Genomic DNA, 17,140 nt, shown 5'->3' on the forward strand with positions numbered 1-17,140 from the left:
TTAAATTATTTATAATGTTTACTTAACAGCACATACTGCCTTAATTGCAGACATGTTTATTTTTCAGAACAATCATATGCATAAATTGAGGTCAGGGGACAATCTTAATCAGGAGAGGTAGGGGGAGTTGACCACCCCTCCCCTGAATTCTGATCTGATTCAGACCCCTCACCCCACAGCTTCTGATAATTTAAAAAAAACAGCAAGAGATTCTAAGCAGAGAGCTCTTATGTTGAGCATTTTATAAATTTGTTGGTATCTGTCTGCCTTGAGAGACAATGACATCGGGGGTAAAGTCACGCCAGTGGAGAGTTACAGCACCTGCTATGGTTGTAGAGACCGATAAAGGAGAGACATGTTTTATTGCATCTGGGGCAGAAGAAGGCATCCAGGCACCTGGGTGTTACTTCTCTCTGTGCTCCTTCCAGTGGTCATTTATCCTCTGGTCACTGCTATGACTCCACAACTTACCTACCAGTTTCCAGGCATTGTGGTCATGTGCAAGGAATTCCTACACAGTGAGGTTGATGTTTTATATGCCTGTTGTCTTTGTCCATGGAGTTTTCTTGGCAGGGATACTGGAGTGGCTTGCTGGTTCCTGCTCCAGAGAAAAGCAATGACAAACCTAGACAGCATCTTAAAAAGCAGAGACATTACCTTGCTGACAAAGGTCTGTCTAGTTAAAGCTATGGTTTTCCCAGTAGTGATGTATGGAAGTGAGAGCTGGACCATAAAGAAGGCTGATCGCCAAAGAATGGATGCTTTTGAATTATGGTGCTGGAGGAGACTCTGGAGAGTCCCATGGACTGCAAGAAGATCAAACCTCTCCATTCTGAAGGAAATCAGCCCTGAGTGCTCACTGGAAGGACAGATCCTGAAGCTGAGGCTCCAAGACTTTGGCCACCTCATGAGAAGAGAAGACTCCCTGGAAAAGACCCTGATGTTGGGAAAGATGGAGGGCACAAGGAGAAGGGGACGACAGAGGACGAGATGGTGGGACAGTGTTCTCCAAGCTACCAGCATGAGTTTGACCAAACTGGGGGAGGCAGTGAAAGACAGGAGGGCCTGGCGTGCTCTGGTCCAGGGGGTCACAAAGAGTCTGACACGACTAAATGACTAAACAACAACAAGAGGTTGATGTTGCCAGCCTTCATGTCTCACTTGCAGACAACTTTGCAACACAGAGTTAGTCTGCCAGTTGGCCTGGTGCAAACATGCTGGGAATTGGGACTTGGAAGAGTACATTTTTCTTCGAGATTCTGTCCTGCCATGTCATGCCCAAAATCTTCCTGACACAGTGCATATGGAAGCCATTTAGGCATTCCTCCTGAGGTTGCCCATGACTCACTTCCATAAAACATTAAACACACAATCCTGGTAGACCTTCACCTTGGTGTTGGTCATTAGCATCAAATTCTCCCATACCCTTTTGAGCCATTGCTGTAGCTGCCTGGACAATAACCTTGTCCAGCTCAGCAACAATGGAAAGGTTGCTGGTTAGCTTGGGATATTAAATGCAGTTCACCCAACAATTATTGCCAGATAGGCACATGAAGGAGCTGAGGCTCGCAGAGTTTTTCTCTAAACTTGCTAGAAGGAGCCTTGTGAAAACAATCCCCTTGTGCCCTGACAGGAAGGGAGCATAGCTATATGTTCTCCTCCTTGCCTGGGCACACTCTCTTTCTGATCTTCTCCACCAGGCCAGCAATGTGAGAACAGCTGCAAGTCTGAGCTTAAGCAAATAGATCCTCTCCTAGCATCTCATCACATCCCAACAGTTATGGTGGAGCCCAGGTAGACAAAATTGTCTACCACCTCAAGCATGTGGTCACCAATACTGATGTGTGGAGTGCTGGTGAGGCCTGACCCAAGGTGTTGGTCTTCCCTGCAGGCTTGGGCAAAGTGGTTGGTGAGTCTCTGAAGAGCTTCCCCAGAGTGTGCTGTAAAGGCTGTGACATCTGCAAACAACATATTATGGATAAAAACCCATCGCACTTTTGTCTTGGTGCTGAGATGTGCAAGGCTGAACAGACCCCCGTCCCTCCTTGAGGGGAAGTACACAACGTCTGCAGTCGAACTGAAGGCACACGAGAGCAACAGGGAGAAGAATATGCCAGAGAGAGTTGAGGCAGGAACACTGCCCTGTTTCACAACACTCTTTATAGGGAAAGTCAAAGGATTTTACTGTAAGTAAATATAGAAGCAGGGACGTGGGTGGCGCTGTGGATTAAACCACAGAGCTTAGGGCTTGCCGATCAGAAGGTCGGCAGTTCGAATACCCGCGATGGGGTAAGCTCCCGTTGCTTGGTCCCTGCTCCTGCTAACCTAGCAGTTTGAAAGCACGTCAAAGTGCAAGTAGATAAATAGGTACCGCTCTGGCGGGAAGGTAAACGGTGTCTCCGTGCGCTGCTCTGGTTTGCCAGATGCGGCTTAGTCATGCTGGCCACATGACCCGGAAGCTGTATGCTGGCTCCCTCAGCCAATAAAACGAGATGAGCGCCGCAACCCCAGAGTTGTTCGCAACTGGACCTAATGGTCGGGGTCCCTTTACCTTTAAATATAGAATCACACAAAGGTTTGTGTATGCTTTGAGCTGGGAGCATTGTGGTGTCAAAGGCAGATGCAATTCTGTTTATTGTACCCAGAATTTAGTCCCAGGAATTGACAAGGAATGTGGGGTGTGTGTGTGTGGGAGAGAGAGAGAGAGAGAGAGAGAGAGAGAGAGAGAGAGAGAGAGAGAGAGGCAGACAGAGGAATGAAAAGTACATTTCCCCCCTACCCCTCTTCAACTTTGCTTCTTCAGTCAACTCATCCAGCATCTGAGAACTCTTAGCTGTGTTTGTAGGTGGGTGAGACCCTGAGGTTCCCCCAAAAATTCTCCAGGGGACCTTGGAAAGAAGGAACCAAAGTTTAGCTGAGATAGTGATAGCTCACCCATTACCAACAGGACCTCCACTAAGCTGAGTCCCACCTGCTCGACTGGACTTGCAGAGCAGCCTCCCTCTCTTCCCTGCAAGACAGGATTGGGAAATGATGCCTTGCCTCAGAGGAGGAGTCACTGCTGCCATCTACACAGAGGCCCCTTTTCTGCCACTGGCCACCTTTCCTTGATAAGCTCCTCTTAAAAGGTAAAGGTACCCCTGCCCGTATGGGCCAGTCTTGACAGACTCTAGGGTTGTGCGCTCATCTCACTCTAGAGGCCGGGAGTCAGCGCTGTCCACAGACACTTCCGGGTCATGTGGCCAGCGTGACGAAGCTGCGCGAACTGGCACCAGAGCAGCACACAGAAACGCCGTTTACCTTCCCGCTATAAAGCGGTACCTATTTATCTACTTGCACTTAAGGGTGCTTTCGAACTGCTAGGTGGGCAGGAGCTGGGACTGAACAATGGGAGCTCACCCCGCCGTGGGGATTCGAACCGCTGACCATGCGATCGGCAAGTCCTAGGCGCTGAGGTTTTTCCCACAGCTCCACCCGTGTCCCACACTGGTTCTCAAGCTCCTTTTAGCGCATGTTAAAAGGTCTCTCTCTCACACCTTGCTCTACTCATTGTTAAGAGCTGATACATTTAAATAGGCTTCCCATGAATCAGTGCTGTTGCCGAGTTCTCTCTTACACACACTCCCACCCCCCTACTCGTGGCAGTGATGGATGAGCCAAAGGGAGCCATTTAGACGGTTCCACATATAGCCTCAACCCACATGGTGAATGATTTCCAATGCCGGCTTTAATTTATTTTTAAATGAAATTTGCTATTGATTCTGGATTAAAAGAACAAATCTTAGAGCAGTTACTACTGACAGGCTATGAGGGAAATCAGGGGGGACTTTTCCCTATGGCGGGAAATGGCACTCCTCTCGGGCATGGAGAAAACCAACATTGAAATGCAAGGCAGCTGATCATTAATCCCATGTCTCCTTTTTCTAAATAAAAAAGGGCAAATAACCAAGATCTTCTCTGGAATCCAGATGCTGAGAGGCAGATGTGACAAGAGGAAGGCCGGAATAAAATGTATTCAAAAAGGAAAAGGGAAAGGGAGGCTGGGGCCGCAAATGTCAGATGCAATCCTTGCCTCACGTGAGATTGGAGGGTCCAGAGTGAAGTGGGAGCACACAGAAGAAGTACATGGTTTGCATCCTCAAGATGCTTGCCTTGGTTCCTAACAGGGAGCTCCAATCTAAAGTCTTTCAGGTGTCAGACTTAGAGATGCCCCGTGTATGCTCCCCAATCCCAGTAGCTGGGAGGCCAGTATTACAGAGCTTGGCATCTTCATATTTCCATTGTTGTTGTTGTTTAGTCATTTAGTCGTGTCTGACTCTTCGTGACCCCATGGACCAGAGCATGCCAGGCACTCCTGTCTTCCACTGCCTCCCGCAGTTTCGTCAAACTTATGCTGGTAGCTTCGAGAACACTGTCCCACCATCTCGTCCTCTGTTGTTCCCTTCTCCTTGTGCCCTCCATCTTTCCCAGCATCAGGGTCTTTTCCAGGGAGTCTTCTCTTCTCATGAGCTGGCCAAAGTCTTGGAGCCTCAGCTTCCCGATCTGTCCTTCCAGTGAGCACTCAGGGCTGATTTCCTTCAGAATGGAGAGGTTTGATCTTCTTGCAGTCCATGGGACTCTCAAGCGTCTCCCCCAGCAACATAATTCAAAACATCCATTCTTCAGCGATCAGCCTTCTTTATGGTCCAGCTCTCACTTCCATACATCACTACTGGGAAAACCAGAGCTTTAACTATACAGACCGTTGTTGGCAAGGTGATGTTTTTCATATTTTCATTAGAGAGCCACATCTTCACCAGATGAGGTGGGAGACCATGTTAGTTTGGATGGCAAGGGAGTCAAAGGTGTGCTAAAGGAGGATAAGGAGACTGCAGAGATAAGGAGCCAAGTCTGCTGGTAGCACTGAATTGTTAAAGCAAAAAGGGGTTGTGAACTGCTCCGAAAGGACTTCTTCAAACTGAACGAGTGGACAGTAAAATGGTGAATGCAATTCAATGTAAACAAGTGTAAAGTGATGCATGTTGGGGGGAAAGGTCTTAATTTCACATAGACACTCCTGGGGTCTGAACTGGCAGGGATGGACCAGGAACAAGACCTGGAGGTCATAGTAGAAGCTCAGTGAAGATGATCCAGTGTGCGGCAGCTATAAAAAAGGGGGGGGGGATCCTTAGGGAAGGAATTGAAAATAAAGCTGTTGATGACATAATTACATCAAACTAATCTATGGCGTGCCCACATTTGGAAGACTCTACATCGTTCTGGTCACCTCACCTCAAAAAGGTACAATTTTTAAAGGTTAAGAAAAGGGACATCAAAATGATCAAGGGAATAAAATGATTCCCCTATGAAGAAGTGTTGCAGTATTTGGCGATTTTTAGCTTAGAGAAAAGGCAAGTAAGAGAAGTTTTTAAAGTTATTCAAGACATGGAGAAAGTGAATAGATAAAAGTCTTTCCTCCTCTCTCATAACATTAGAACTCACAGACATCCAGTGACTGTTGGAAGATTTAGGACTGATAAAAGAAAGCCATGCATTGCACAGTTAAACTATGGAATTTGCTCCCTGGGGAGGCAGTGATGGCCACCAACTTGGATGGCTTTAAAAGAGAATTATACAAATTAATGAGTTGCAAGTGACTACTAACAATGATCACTATGTTCTCTCTACCTTCACTTAGTTGGCATCCATCTGTCACAGGAGACAATGGAAGGGTGTGCCCTTGGGGTCAAAGTCAACCTGTTGGAGCTTCACTTCTGAATTGCAGTTGCTGGAAACCTCAGGACAGGAGGGTGTTTGCAGGCTTCCTATGGGCATCTGGTTGGCCACTGTGCAAAGGAAGTGCTGGCCTGATCAAACATAGCTATTCTTGTGTCCATGTGGGCTCATCACCATGAAGGAGAGCTTTGAATAGTTGATCAGGGCAGCAGAGGTGGCAAGCAGAGGGCCAGGTTGATGCATAAAGGAGATACAAGGAAGGTGACCTGGGGTAGCTCTACCTGGAGCAACTGTGCTCTGACCAAGGACAAGCACAGCTGATGCCCAACTTACTGTTGGCACGTTGCCCTCCCCTTCCCTAGCTGAAGGACATGCATGTGAAGGTGAAGATGCTCTGGACTGGGGCTGCACACTGTGGTGTAGCCTGGTGCTACCTCACTTTGTGTCCGTGGCCTCTTCAGCTGGGGATCTCTAGAAAAACAGATAACCTTTGTGGACTGGTGAGCCAGTGTAGCAGGGATTTCAGATGCCTATTGTGTAGATCAGATCCATCTCTCAAAGCTAGGGGGCTGGTGACACATTTTTCTTCTCAAAGAGGACTTGGTGAGGTTCTCTGCAGACTCTTACCTGAGGATTCTGGAGTCCTTTTGCATGCAATCACATGTGATTATGTGCTGCTCTTGAGCTGCAGCCCTTCTCCAGCACTTTATTTGCCCATTGTTAATGGAATAATAGAATTGTAGGGGTGGAAGGGATGCCAAGGGTCATCTAGTCCAACTCCCTGCAATGCAGGAATCACAGCTAAAGAATCCCTGACAGAAAGCCATCCAACCTCTTTAAAAACCTCCAATGAAGGTTTTCTGCACCTGTTATTGTGGTGAAGCATAGAGAGATTCTTCAGAATTTTCCTGATCTACTTGGTCAGTGTGAACCCAGTGACATTGTCCCAATATTGACTCATTCCCACAATTCTGGCACTGTGCAGAGGTCTTCTATCTTCCCGCTTTCCATAAAACTTTAAAGAATTGGGTTGAGTAACTGCAGTGCTGTGTCATGACCGCACCAGGGAAGACTGATTATTCACACAGTTACAGGGAGAACTTAACTTTTGCACTGACCTTGTCACCTGAGGACCAAGCAAGGGCTGAGGCTTTCCGTAGCTAGGCTAAGAGCCAGTGTGGTGTAGTGGTTAGAGTTTCAGACTAGGACCTGGGAGACGAGGGTTCAAATACCCCACTTGACCACCACAAAGCACACTGGGTGACCTTGGGCCAGTCACTGCCTCTCTGCCTAACCTACCTCACAGGGTCGTTGTGGGGATTAAATAAGGAAGAGGAGAGAACCATGTACGCCTCTTTGGAGAAAAGGGTGGAATGTAAACACAATAAATACATCATCAACAACAACAACAATAACAACAACAGTCCCAGAACAGTCCTTAAGAACTGGACATGCAGTGACAGACCTTTGCATCCCTCTTCCCAGGGGCCTACTTAGTCCATCGGCCTGACAGCTTGAATAGACCCTAAAGGTAAAGGGACCCCTGACCATTAGGTCCAGTCGTGGCTGACTCTGCGGTTTGTGGTGCTCATCTCGCTTTATTGGCCGAGGGAGCCAGCGTACAGCTTCCAGGTCATGTGGCCAGCAGGACTAAGCCACTTCTGGCGAACCAGAGCAGCGCACGGAAATGCTGTTTACCTTCCCGCCGGAGCGGTACCTATTTATCTACTTGCACTTAGAGGTGCTTTTGAACTGCTAGGTTGGCAGGAGCAGGGACCGAGCAACAGGAGCTCACCCCGTCGCGGGGATTCGAACCGCCGACCTTCTGATCAGCAAGTCCTAGGCTCTGTGGTTTAACCCACAGCGCCACCCGTGTCCCTGAATAGACCCTAAAGTTGACCCAAATCTGGAAAGGAATTCCCATCTTGCTAGGGGAGAGAGGGCGCTGTCCCTCCGCTCAGGTGCTGAAGCCAATCGAGCGCTGTCCACAGACATGGTTCTGAAAGCCCCCGTCCTTGGCCGCTGGCGCCGCGGGAGCTGTCCGCGGGCCGGTGCTGAAGCGGTTTGCAGCTGCACCGCCATGTGCTCCGGGCCAGGTCCTGATCTCTGAGTGCCGTCAAGCGACAAGGCCAGGTCCCCTTGCAAGCAACGGTGCAGAGCATTTCCCAGTTGTTAGGGACTAGGGGACAGGATGAGTCCCCGTCTCCAAGCTCAGGAATGCACGAGCTTGCAAAGCAATGCGCTTTGTTCTCAAGGCAGGCAGGCGCGTTCCTGTTAAAAATAACACCATAAATTATATATGGTGATAAATAAAGCAGGAGAGATCTAATCCACTTCCCGGGCGTGTCTCGAAGAGATACAGCACCACAGAGTCTGATTCTGTAGTGAAGGTGGGGCGCCTTGTAGGCGGCTGGGGAGGGCAGGGGGGCATTCAGCTGCTCCCCCTCCCCACTTCACCTCCTGTCTACCAACGTCAGGTCAATCCTCCACGCCGATGCATGTCCTGAAAAGGACTGAGGCGGGCGAGATGGAGCGAAGTGGATAAGGACTGGGCTCTTAGGTGGGTTTGAACAGACCCTCCCCAGCCCTGTCACCAGAAGAAAATGTGAAAAAAAAACCCCCGCCCACTTTTTAGATAGTGAAGTGTACAATAGAATCACTGCCGAACTAAATTTCACTGGTTTAAATACACGAGACGTGCACACCCTCATGTTGGGTGCCCCCCTTTTATTTTGCAAAAGTCGAGCATCTTTACTGCCCCCCCCCCGCCCCGAGCAGAATAGAAGGCGGAGAAAACCGCCGCCTGTTCTGGGGAGCTGCGGGTCTCATCCGCGCCCCCACTTCCAATTTTGCAAGACGGTGCCTGTCTCACCCCCCCCCCCCCAGGCCAGGGACGCGCCGTCGCGGCTTTAAAACCGATCCCCTTGGAGAAACTTTGCCGATCAATCAAGCCCTCGGCCGGATCCCTCCGCCGGACGGCAGAGCGAGCGAGCGAGCGAGGCGCGCGGCAGCCGCTGCACTGTGGCGCCCTCCGCCGTAGGGAAGAGTCCCGCAGTCTTCGGCTGGCAGAGCGGAGTCGAGGAGGAGAAGGAAGAGGAGGAGGAGGAGGAGGAGGAGGAGGAGGAGGAGGAGGAGGAGGCGAGCGGGACGGGGCGAGGCGAGGCAGCGGCGGCGGCTCAGCATCTTTCTCCGCGGCTTCAGCACCACCCGGAGCAGCGGCGGGGGCGACGGATCGGGCGGGGGCCGCCGGCTGCTTCTGGCCCTCCCTGATGTGAGACGGGCGGCGGGCGGACGGACGGGAGGAGGAGGACGACGACGACGAAGAAGATGGGGGGCGCCTTCGGCCTGACCCTGGCCCTTTGCCACTCCGTGGGACTCTACCTGCAGCTCGGAGCCTCCTCGCGGCCCCCGCAGTGGGAGAACCAGATCTCAGGCAACGGTGAGTGGACCGAGCGGGGGTGCTGAGCCGCAGGGTGGGGTGGGTCCTATGGGTGCCCCCGCATCAAATGATCAACTGCTCAATATCCTTTCGCTCCGCATAGTCCGCTTTGTAACCCCTCTTTAAACACCCACCCACACCCAGCTTTGTAGGGCACAAAGTCGTATCCCCCCCCCACATTTTTCATGGGTGGCGTGTTAGTTACCCCGTGTTAGTTGCTGCGGGGGGGGGGCAAGTCCGGAGCGTTGTCGCAGAGTCCGAATAGGGTTTCTCCGAGAGCGGTGGCAACGGGCACCCCCTCGCGTCCGGGCAGAATCCTGCCTCTGCCCAAATTGGGACCGCGAGGCAGAATGTGGTCCTCCTCCTCCTATTGCTGTCTACGACCAACGCGTCCCCCCTCCCCCATTTTTAACTCATCGGGATGGAAATTGCGAGTCCTCCGGTTGTGGATTGGGAAGTCGAGGCGATATAATTTTTGCCAGTTTGCGGGGCGTTGATTGGGGTGGGAGGGGGGGGGACCGGGACTTGGTTGTTTGTAAGCGGCAAAGCGATTGTGAGGGCAGGGCTGGCGTCGCGGGGGAGGTCGAGGCAACCTCTTTTCTGTCTACGAAGGGAGGCAAAATCAGTCCAGGCGATTCGGTACGGGAGGCAGGATATGTGTAAGTTGGGAAGAGAACTTTTTTAATGCGTTGTGTGTGTGTGGGGGGGTGTTTTTCCTCGAAATCCCACCCTTTGTTTGGAAGGAAGACTGGGAAAACCGCTCTCCAGTTTGGCACAGCAGAGCAGGAAATGTATAGGAGGAAGAGAGGCTGCGTGGCTGTTGGTGGGGGGAGAGAGAGCCCCCCAATTAAGCATATGGAAGAGTCAGAAACCTCACATCTGGGCCGGATCTGTGCACAAAACCGAATCTATGAGGGGAGGCACGCACATGTACTGCATGTACACAGGCACAGCCAGATTATTTCTAACTTCTGGAGTTTCTCTGTAGGACATCCTTCGTTCCTCTCTGCCCAAGTTGTGGCCACGATCTTGGTCCACATTGCAGCGGGTTGGACTAGACGCCCCTTTGGATCCTCTCCTACTCTACAATTCCATGATGTTGTGATAAATAGTTTCTGTCCATAGGGAGTCAGCAGGGTGAAGATGGTGGGCCTCACCTGTGGAAGGTGGGAAGCACCTGCTTCCAAAGCAGAAGGTCCCACTTTCAGTCCCTGAAGGAGTATCTACACAGGGCTGGGGATGTCACCCTCACCTGGAGTCCCAGGAGAGCCCCTGTCCCACAGCTCTGAGGGTGCTCCTGCCCTGCCCAGAGTAGCTCTTTCATGCTCTTAGCATCTGCCCAGTTTTCCAACACAGACACCCAAGAACTCAGGTGGAGTTAGAGCATCCCCTTGCAAATCCTGACTGCTCAGGATGCTTAAAAAAAACACAAAACACCTGGGTGTCCTCCTGGGTGGTTTGGTCCCAGAGAAACTGCTGAGGGGGCACCCTGAACTTCCTTCATCAAGGCAGGAGCCTGAGGGTCTTAGGTGACTGCAAGCAGTGTGGTGGCAGGGGAAGGGTCTCCAGACAATAGCCCTGAACAGGCACCACTGCAATGGCCTTCCTTAAACCTCTCAGATAGCAGAGGAGGAGGCGGCAGGAGTGTCCTGTGTTGTGCCCAGCTTGTGGGCTTCCTTGAAGGCATCTAGCTGGTTGCTGTTGGTTGGAGGGCTCTGGATTACATGGATCCTTGGTCAGATCCTTCCACCCATCCACCCGCCAACTGGGGTTGGAGATTTTGGAATGGCACAACTCCCTTCCTCCACAGGCTTACTAAAGTCCAAAGACCTCCTAGAAAAGGTGTGTGGGACTTTTTGGAGCCGGGGTTAAGGTTAGGATGAGCTTGGGCACAAATCCAGGAGAGAAGCTGGGGGAGAAGGAAGAGGCTGGCATCCTCTTTGGGAACAGCAAATGAGCTGAGTGCCTTAAGATAAATAAATCAGGCACCACAACAAGTTGAAAAACCAAGAGGAACCCTATTTAAAAAGGAACACCCCCCTAACCCTGGATGTGGTGGGAACCAGATATACCCCTGGAGGAGATGCAGCAGTTTCAGCTGGCAGTGTTTGGGGAAGCATTTCCATCACCCTCCTTCTTTTCCCTTGCCTTCCATAACACTTCTTCACTCCTCCCCCTCCATTTGCCCAGGAAACCAGTTTCTGGCAAGGGGAAGATGTGCAAGCTGTGTTAGCAACTGGTGGGGCTGGGGGAGTTAGTCAACTTACCCTTCTGGGGATAGAGCTGGCTGCTTTCACTGACCTCTGGGGCAGAAATGTCCTGGAAGTTTAATATCACCCTGGTGCAAGGCAGGGAGTGGACCGGATTGTGTTGCATATCTGGCTGTGCAGTGGTGTGAGGCTTAGGCAGAGGGGAAGGATTTCAGTGTCGCGCCCATTAGGGAGCAGGCCCCAGGCAGCTTCCTGGGTGCAGCAATCCCTCCTTGGCTTGGCCAGCATGCTCTATGAGCCACCCTGCCTTTCCTGAGTCCAGAAGAGTCAGAGACCCATTTGTTAGGGGTTGCTGTGTTTTGTTTCTTGCAAAGCGGGGAAGCAGCTAGAGCCCCAGTATTGCAGAGCCTGCGACCAAGAGTAGTTCTGCAGCAACTCACTTAATCACAACCAAAAGCCTTTATTAACGAGGCTGAGGAGCAGTGAGTAAGTGGGTCGTGTATAATAAGCCACTCGCGATCAGTAGGTGAATACCAATTTGAGGAAAGTGCAGTTTGCAAGGAACTGGTATCAATGGCTGTTTAGCAGATTGGAGATTGGCCATTTCATTACTTGCTGGAACAGCTTCCTCCTGGCACAGCGAGATGGGGAGGCGGAGGAGGCGGAGGCCACAATAACTCCCTGGGAAGCAAGGAGCATGAACCACAGAGCTGGTGGTGACGTATTGAAAAGAAGGCAGGGGCAGAAGGGGACTGGCTATATAATCCCCACCACTGACACCTCCTTTTGGCCGTCATCATGACACCTTCCCTGAACTGGACTCGGGCAAAGGCCTGGCTCAAGGGTTGGGGGGACCAAAGGGATGGGTTTGCTCAGGCAGCTCCCCCACTTCAGGCAGTCACAGGCAAACCTGTGAAGAGAGTCTCACAGGAGGAGATAAAAAACCCCAACAACCTTGAATGTGGATGTGGGTGGAGATTGCATGAACCTATTCCAAGCACCACACAAGTCCAGGAGATAGAGGACACTGTATGGAAATGGAGGAAGACTGAAGCCCAGCAGGCATGGTGGGATCAGGAAGGGTGTGAGTTTAGGGCTACAAACATGCTAACCCTTTTGCAGCACACACAAAAACATGTGTTTTCTTCATCCGGAATCACTCGTGCACATCTTCCCTTGTAGCTTTTGACCCTTGAGACGTATGTTTTTATGATTGTGTAAGCTGTTTCCAGTTGTTTTTAATACTGTATTTTAATGCTGCAAGCCACCCTTTGAGTGAAGGACAGGTGATTAATGACAAGCATAATCATGGATCCTGCCATCCACATGGGTGGGGGGAGGGTTACCTGATACACATTTGAAAAGCCTCCCCTTGATTAGGCTCTCTGTGCCTTTTCCTTTCTGCACGTGCTCCAGATGAATGAAGAAGGAAGTGGCGATTATGATCTTGCTATATGACCACCCACAGCGTCATTGGGGAGGTGTGGATATGCCCCCTCCGTGAATTTCTGGGACCACCTACATGTGTTTTCAAGTGGATGCAGTACAGGGTGATGCAGAATAAGTCTGCAGTGAGCTTTTGTTTTCAGGATGAAACCAGCTTCTCAAGAAGCAACTTTCAGGGGCAAGAAATATGCAATAGATTTAGGTTTTGGGGGGATATGTAGGGGGGCGGGAGAGTGCTCCGTCTCCATTGATTCTGGAATAAAATGCTGGGTGCACATAGCCTGGGAAAGGTTGAAACAGAAGAAGCCATAGTTCAGTGGCAGAGCATCTCCTTTGGAGGCAGAAGGTGGCAGGTCCAGGAAGGGCTGGGAGAAAACTCTGCTTGCAACCCCAGAGAGCTGCTATCAGCCAGTGTAGACAAGACTGAGCTAGATGGACTTACTCAGTCCATCTTATACTGGTTCTCACTCAGTATTAAGCAGCTCTCTATGTTCTAAGCCTGCGGTTCTCAACCTGTGGGTCCCCAGATGTTGTTGGACTACAACTCCCATCATCCCTGAGCTCTGGCCTTGCTAGCTAGGGATGATGGGAGTTGTAGTCCAACAACATCTGAGGACCCACAGGTTGAGAAAGGCTGTTCTAAGCCAAAGAGCAGCAGGGAGCAAAGAGGGGAAGCCGGTGGGAGCTGCTGACCAACCTCATGGCAGCCACTGTAAAAGAAAGCGGGAAGAAACTGGGTGAGCCAGACCCAAAGGAAGCAGGGAGGTATTGAGGGCAGGTGGGGCCTGATTCCTGACATGCACCAGCAGGTGGCCCAGTTACTATTCCAGTAATAGAACCATAGAATTGTAGAGTTGGGAGGGACACCCAGGAGAGACCTGGTCTGAACAAAGACATTGGATTCTTATCTCACCCCTTGCTTTTTCCTGTAAGACCTATTGCAGTCGTTAAGAGTCGTCAACAGGCTCATCACAGCTATCTGCCAATCACCCATTCCCACCACCCTCCTGAGTAATACCCCTCCCCACCTTCTCACTATATAGAAGGGTCTGGTGACTTCTGTTTCAGTGTATCTGAAGAAGTGTGCATGCACACGAAAGCTCATACCAAGAACTAACTTAGTTGGTCTTTAAGGTGCTACTGGAAGGAATTTTTTTATTTTGTTTTGACTATGGCAGACCAACATGGCTACCCATCTGTAACTTGAAGGGATTGGTTCGAGATCAGGAGAAAACAAGCTTGTTCTTTCTTCTATGTGACAACAGTTGAGATATTTAAAGATGGCTGTTGTTGTTGCTGCTGCTGCCCCAAACACAACCGTAGCACTATAATACTGCAAAAGAGAGGCCAGGGTGCTCACAGAAGGAAAGCCATAAAGCTGAAACTCCTTAAGCCAGGGGTGGCAGAGTCTGTGGCTCTCAAAGTATCATAGGAGTCCAACTCCCATCAGCCCCAGTCAGTGTGGCTGATCATTGGGGATGATGGGAGCTGTAGTCAAGCTGTTCCTCACCCCTGAAGCCCACAACCTTTTGCAGAAGAGACTTCCCTTGCCCGTGGGGACCAGGCACACTCCTCACAACACCTCCAGGACCGGCAGCTTGATATTTGCTGCTCTGCAGCTCCACTGCTGCAAATGGCCAGAGGGTGTATTGCATCTCTCAGGCTCAAGTCCGCTGTGGATTTATGCAATTGCTTTGAGGAAATTGCTGCAGGGTTCAAGTTGAGCAGCTTGGGAGGCGTACTCTGAAAGCTGTGCATCTGGTCTCTGAAAACTCCCCAGGAACTCCATTTCCAAAATGCTGTTGGGTGCAGGTCCGGCTTGGATTAGGTCCTGTGGAAAAGCATTAGGGCAGGGACGTCTTTTTTGCCCAGGAGATTGAGGAGGGGGCTTTGCTCTGGGTTAGGCTGCAGGTCTCGGTAGTTTTGTAGATCACAGGAGCTGGTCGCCAACCGCCATGCAAGGGACAGTATTGCAAAGATCACTTCCCTGCTTTCATCGGAGTTCTTGAGTTCCTCAGTCTACACACCAAGGTGTCATTGGATGGGAATGAAACACGGTGATTTAACTTTGCAAAGTTATTGGGACCAGGTGGAGATTGACATAGCACTGACTGTGTCCTTCTTCACAGTAGGATTAAGCCACCCAAATATCTCTTGCAGAAGACACCACCCAAACTCCTCTGATGCCAGCCTGAGGCTTCAGTTTCAGCCCATTTCCCTGTCAGGGTTTTTCCCGTGCAGGTAAAGGACACCTTGTGCTGAAACTCCAGCCTTTGACCTTCCATCCTTCACTGGTTCTTGTCTTTTCTGGCTGACCCACAATCTCTGTAAACTACCCAACAGACCCTCCTTGTGCCGGGGTCTAGGGGTCTCCTCTCTGCCCACCGTAATTTCCCAATGTTGCAGTGAGCATGTAGCCAGTTAGAATCCCTTCTTTCTTTAATTGGTCAGCAGGAGTGGATGGAGTCCCCTCCTCCCTCCCTCCCTTTCCCCCCTTGAGCTTCCTGGAAATGTAGGCTGTATGCTCTGCCAACCAGGCAAGCAGCAAAACAAAGCCTCCAGCGCGGGCGTCTCTGTCTCTGTGTCCAGCAGCTAGCCAGGCTCCAGGGCACCCCAGGAGGCAGTTTTTACTGCAGTGCACATCCCTGCTCCCTTCTTCCTCCTCTTCCTCCTCCTCTACCTCCCTGCCTCTTAGCTTTCCCTTCAATTATTCATGCCTCCATTGCAGGCAGTCTGCAAATGCCCAGCGGTGCCACGCCTGCTTGCCCTCCTTCCCTGCCAGCAAGAGACTTTCTTCTGCCAACGAACGGGCATGCTTTGCTAGGCGGCTACAGGAGAGTAGCACCAGGTGTGTGGCCATCCTTTCCCACTGCATTTTCAATCTCCATCGATAAACCACTTAGTGCAGTGGCCAGACAATTAAGAGCCCCTCGCTGGACCCCTGTCCTCATTTGGCTGCTCTCCCCTTTGTCTCAGCCTCTGATGATTACACTCTCCATTATCTCCCTGCAAACACTTTGCATTCAGCTGGATTTCCTCAAGCTTCCAGTGACGAATTCTCCGCCCACCTGTGTTTTTCCTGCTGCTGTGATGCAGGCCTTCATCTAGTGAAATTGCTTCTGACACAACTCCCCACCCCCACCCCATAAAATGTCCCTGCACCCCATCTCCCAGGCCCTGGGAGGCTTGTTTGCAATGGCCAAGATGGAGGGAAGTGGGATTTCATTCCTAGTTTTGAATTCTCAAAACATGTGCGACAGCAAAGCCAAGAGCTAAAGCCAACCCCTTTCCTTGCTCAGATGAGCTCTGTGTGACACCGTGGAATGTGGCTTCCTTGGTTCCTATGATACCGAGTCAGGTTATTTGTCCAGCATTGTCTACTCTGACTGGCAGTGGTACCCTAAGGTTGTAGATACCAGACAGGGAATGATCCTGGACTCTTTCCCTTGCAAATAAGGTTTCTGCCGCTGAGACACTTGAAGAAGACACAGAAAGAAGACTGAGAGGGGAGGAGGAGGAGAGCAGCTGAAAGGGGATAGCAGTCAGCATTTTGCAACCAGCTCTCCATCTTCCAGCTGTTTAAGGTTTAGGTTAGTGGTCTGCAGCTGGTAGCTTGTGGATCAAATCTACCCCATGTCACACAATCCCTCAGTGCCCTAAACCCCAGAAAGGAAAACTGCCCCAACCAGAACTTGCAGTGTGGATTTTAGCTCAGGATCCTTGATGGAGGCAGGCAGGTGGGTTGAGTGATGGCTTCTTGCCTATGACCACCCCCCTCAAGTGAGAAGGCTAGCGGCCAGCCACAGGTTTCAGGCATACCCAAGGTCACAATCACACACCCATGACAAGGCAGCTGGAGAGAAGCTGGGGTTGTAAAGAGCATGTTTTCTGGGTCTTTTGCACAACATCCTTTCCAGCCTCTGCTAGGTCTACAGTTACCTGCTGCAACATTAGTAGGGCAGCGGATGATGACGTCCCTGGGATGTTTTCGCCATATCTGGCAGGAAGTGTGTTTGTGTCCTGTGCAAGCAAAGCAGCAGCTGCCCTTGAGATGCTGGGTCTCCATCCACCATCACCTCTCGTTTAACCCTTGGTGGCAAGGAGTGGGGTGTTTTCAAGACCTGCCATGCTTCACGCATCTTTTAGCCCCTCACTTGCCCCAATACTTAGTGCGATAAAATATAGGTCTTATTTTGAGGCCTCTCACACAATCTGCGCACTGCAGTGGGTGTCCTAATGAATAGAAATCAGGACAGAGAAACAAAACACCCGTTGCTGGGCGCTGCAGGAGGGGAGAGGGGTCTTGTGATCAAATCCTGTTTGCGGGTCT

The 17,140-nt window shown here is 50.9% G+C and overlaps 1 protein-coding gene across 2 annotated transcripts in view; it reads left to right on the forward strand.

Moving 5' to 3' along the window:
• Window positions 1-8,588: 8,588 nt before the first annotated feature.
• The window catches only part of VSTM2L (V-set and transmembrane domain containing 2 like), a 90,045-nt gene continuing 81,493 nt past the window's right edge, over window positions 8,589-17,140 (forward strand). The window contains exon 1 of one of the 2 annotated variants that reach the window (XM_081868128.1): window positions 8,589-9,154. In XM_081868128.1, coding sequence (XP_081724254.1) covers window positions 9,043-9,154 — 112 coding nt within the window. In that variant the 5' untranslated portion in view covers window positions 8,589-9,042. The remainder of the gene's footprint in view (window positions 9,155-17,140) is intronic. The other variant, XM_081868127.1, reaches the window with a different exon arrangement.

This window comes from Podarcis erhardii, assembly GCF_964252035.2.
Source record: "Podarcis erhardii genome assembly, chromosome: 6".
NCBI classification, from domain to species: domain Eukaryota; kingdom Metazoa; phylum Chordata; class Lepidosauria; order Squamata; family Lacertidae; genus Podarcis; species Podarcis erhardii.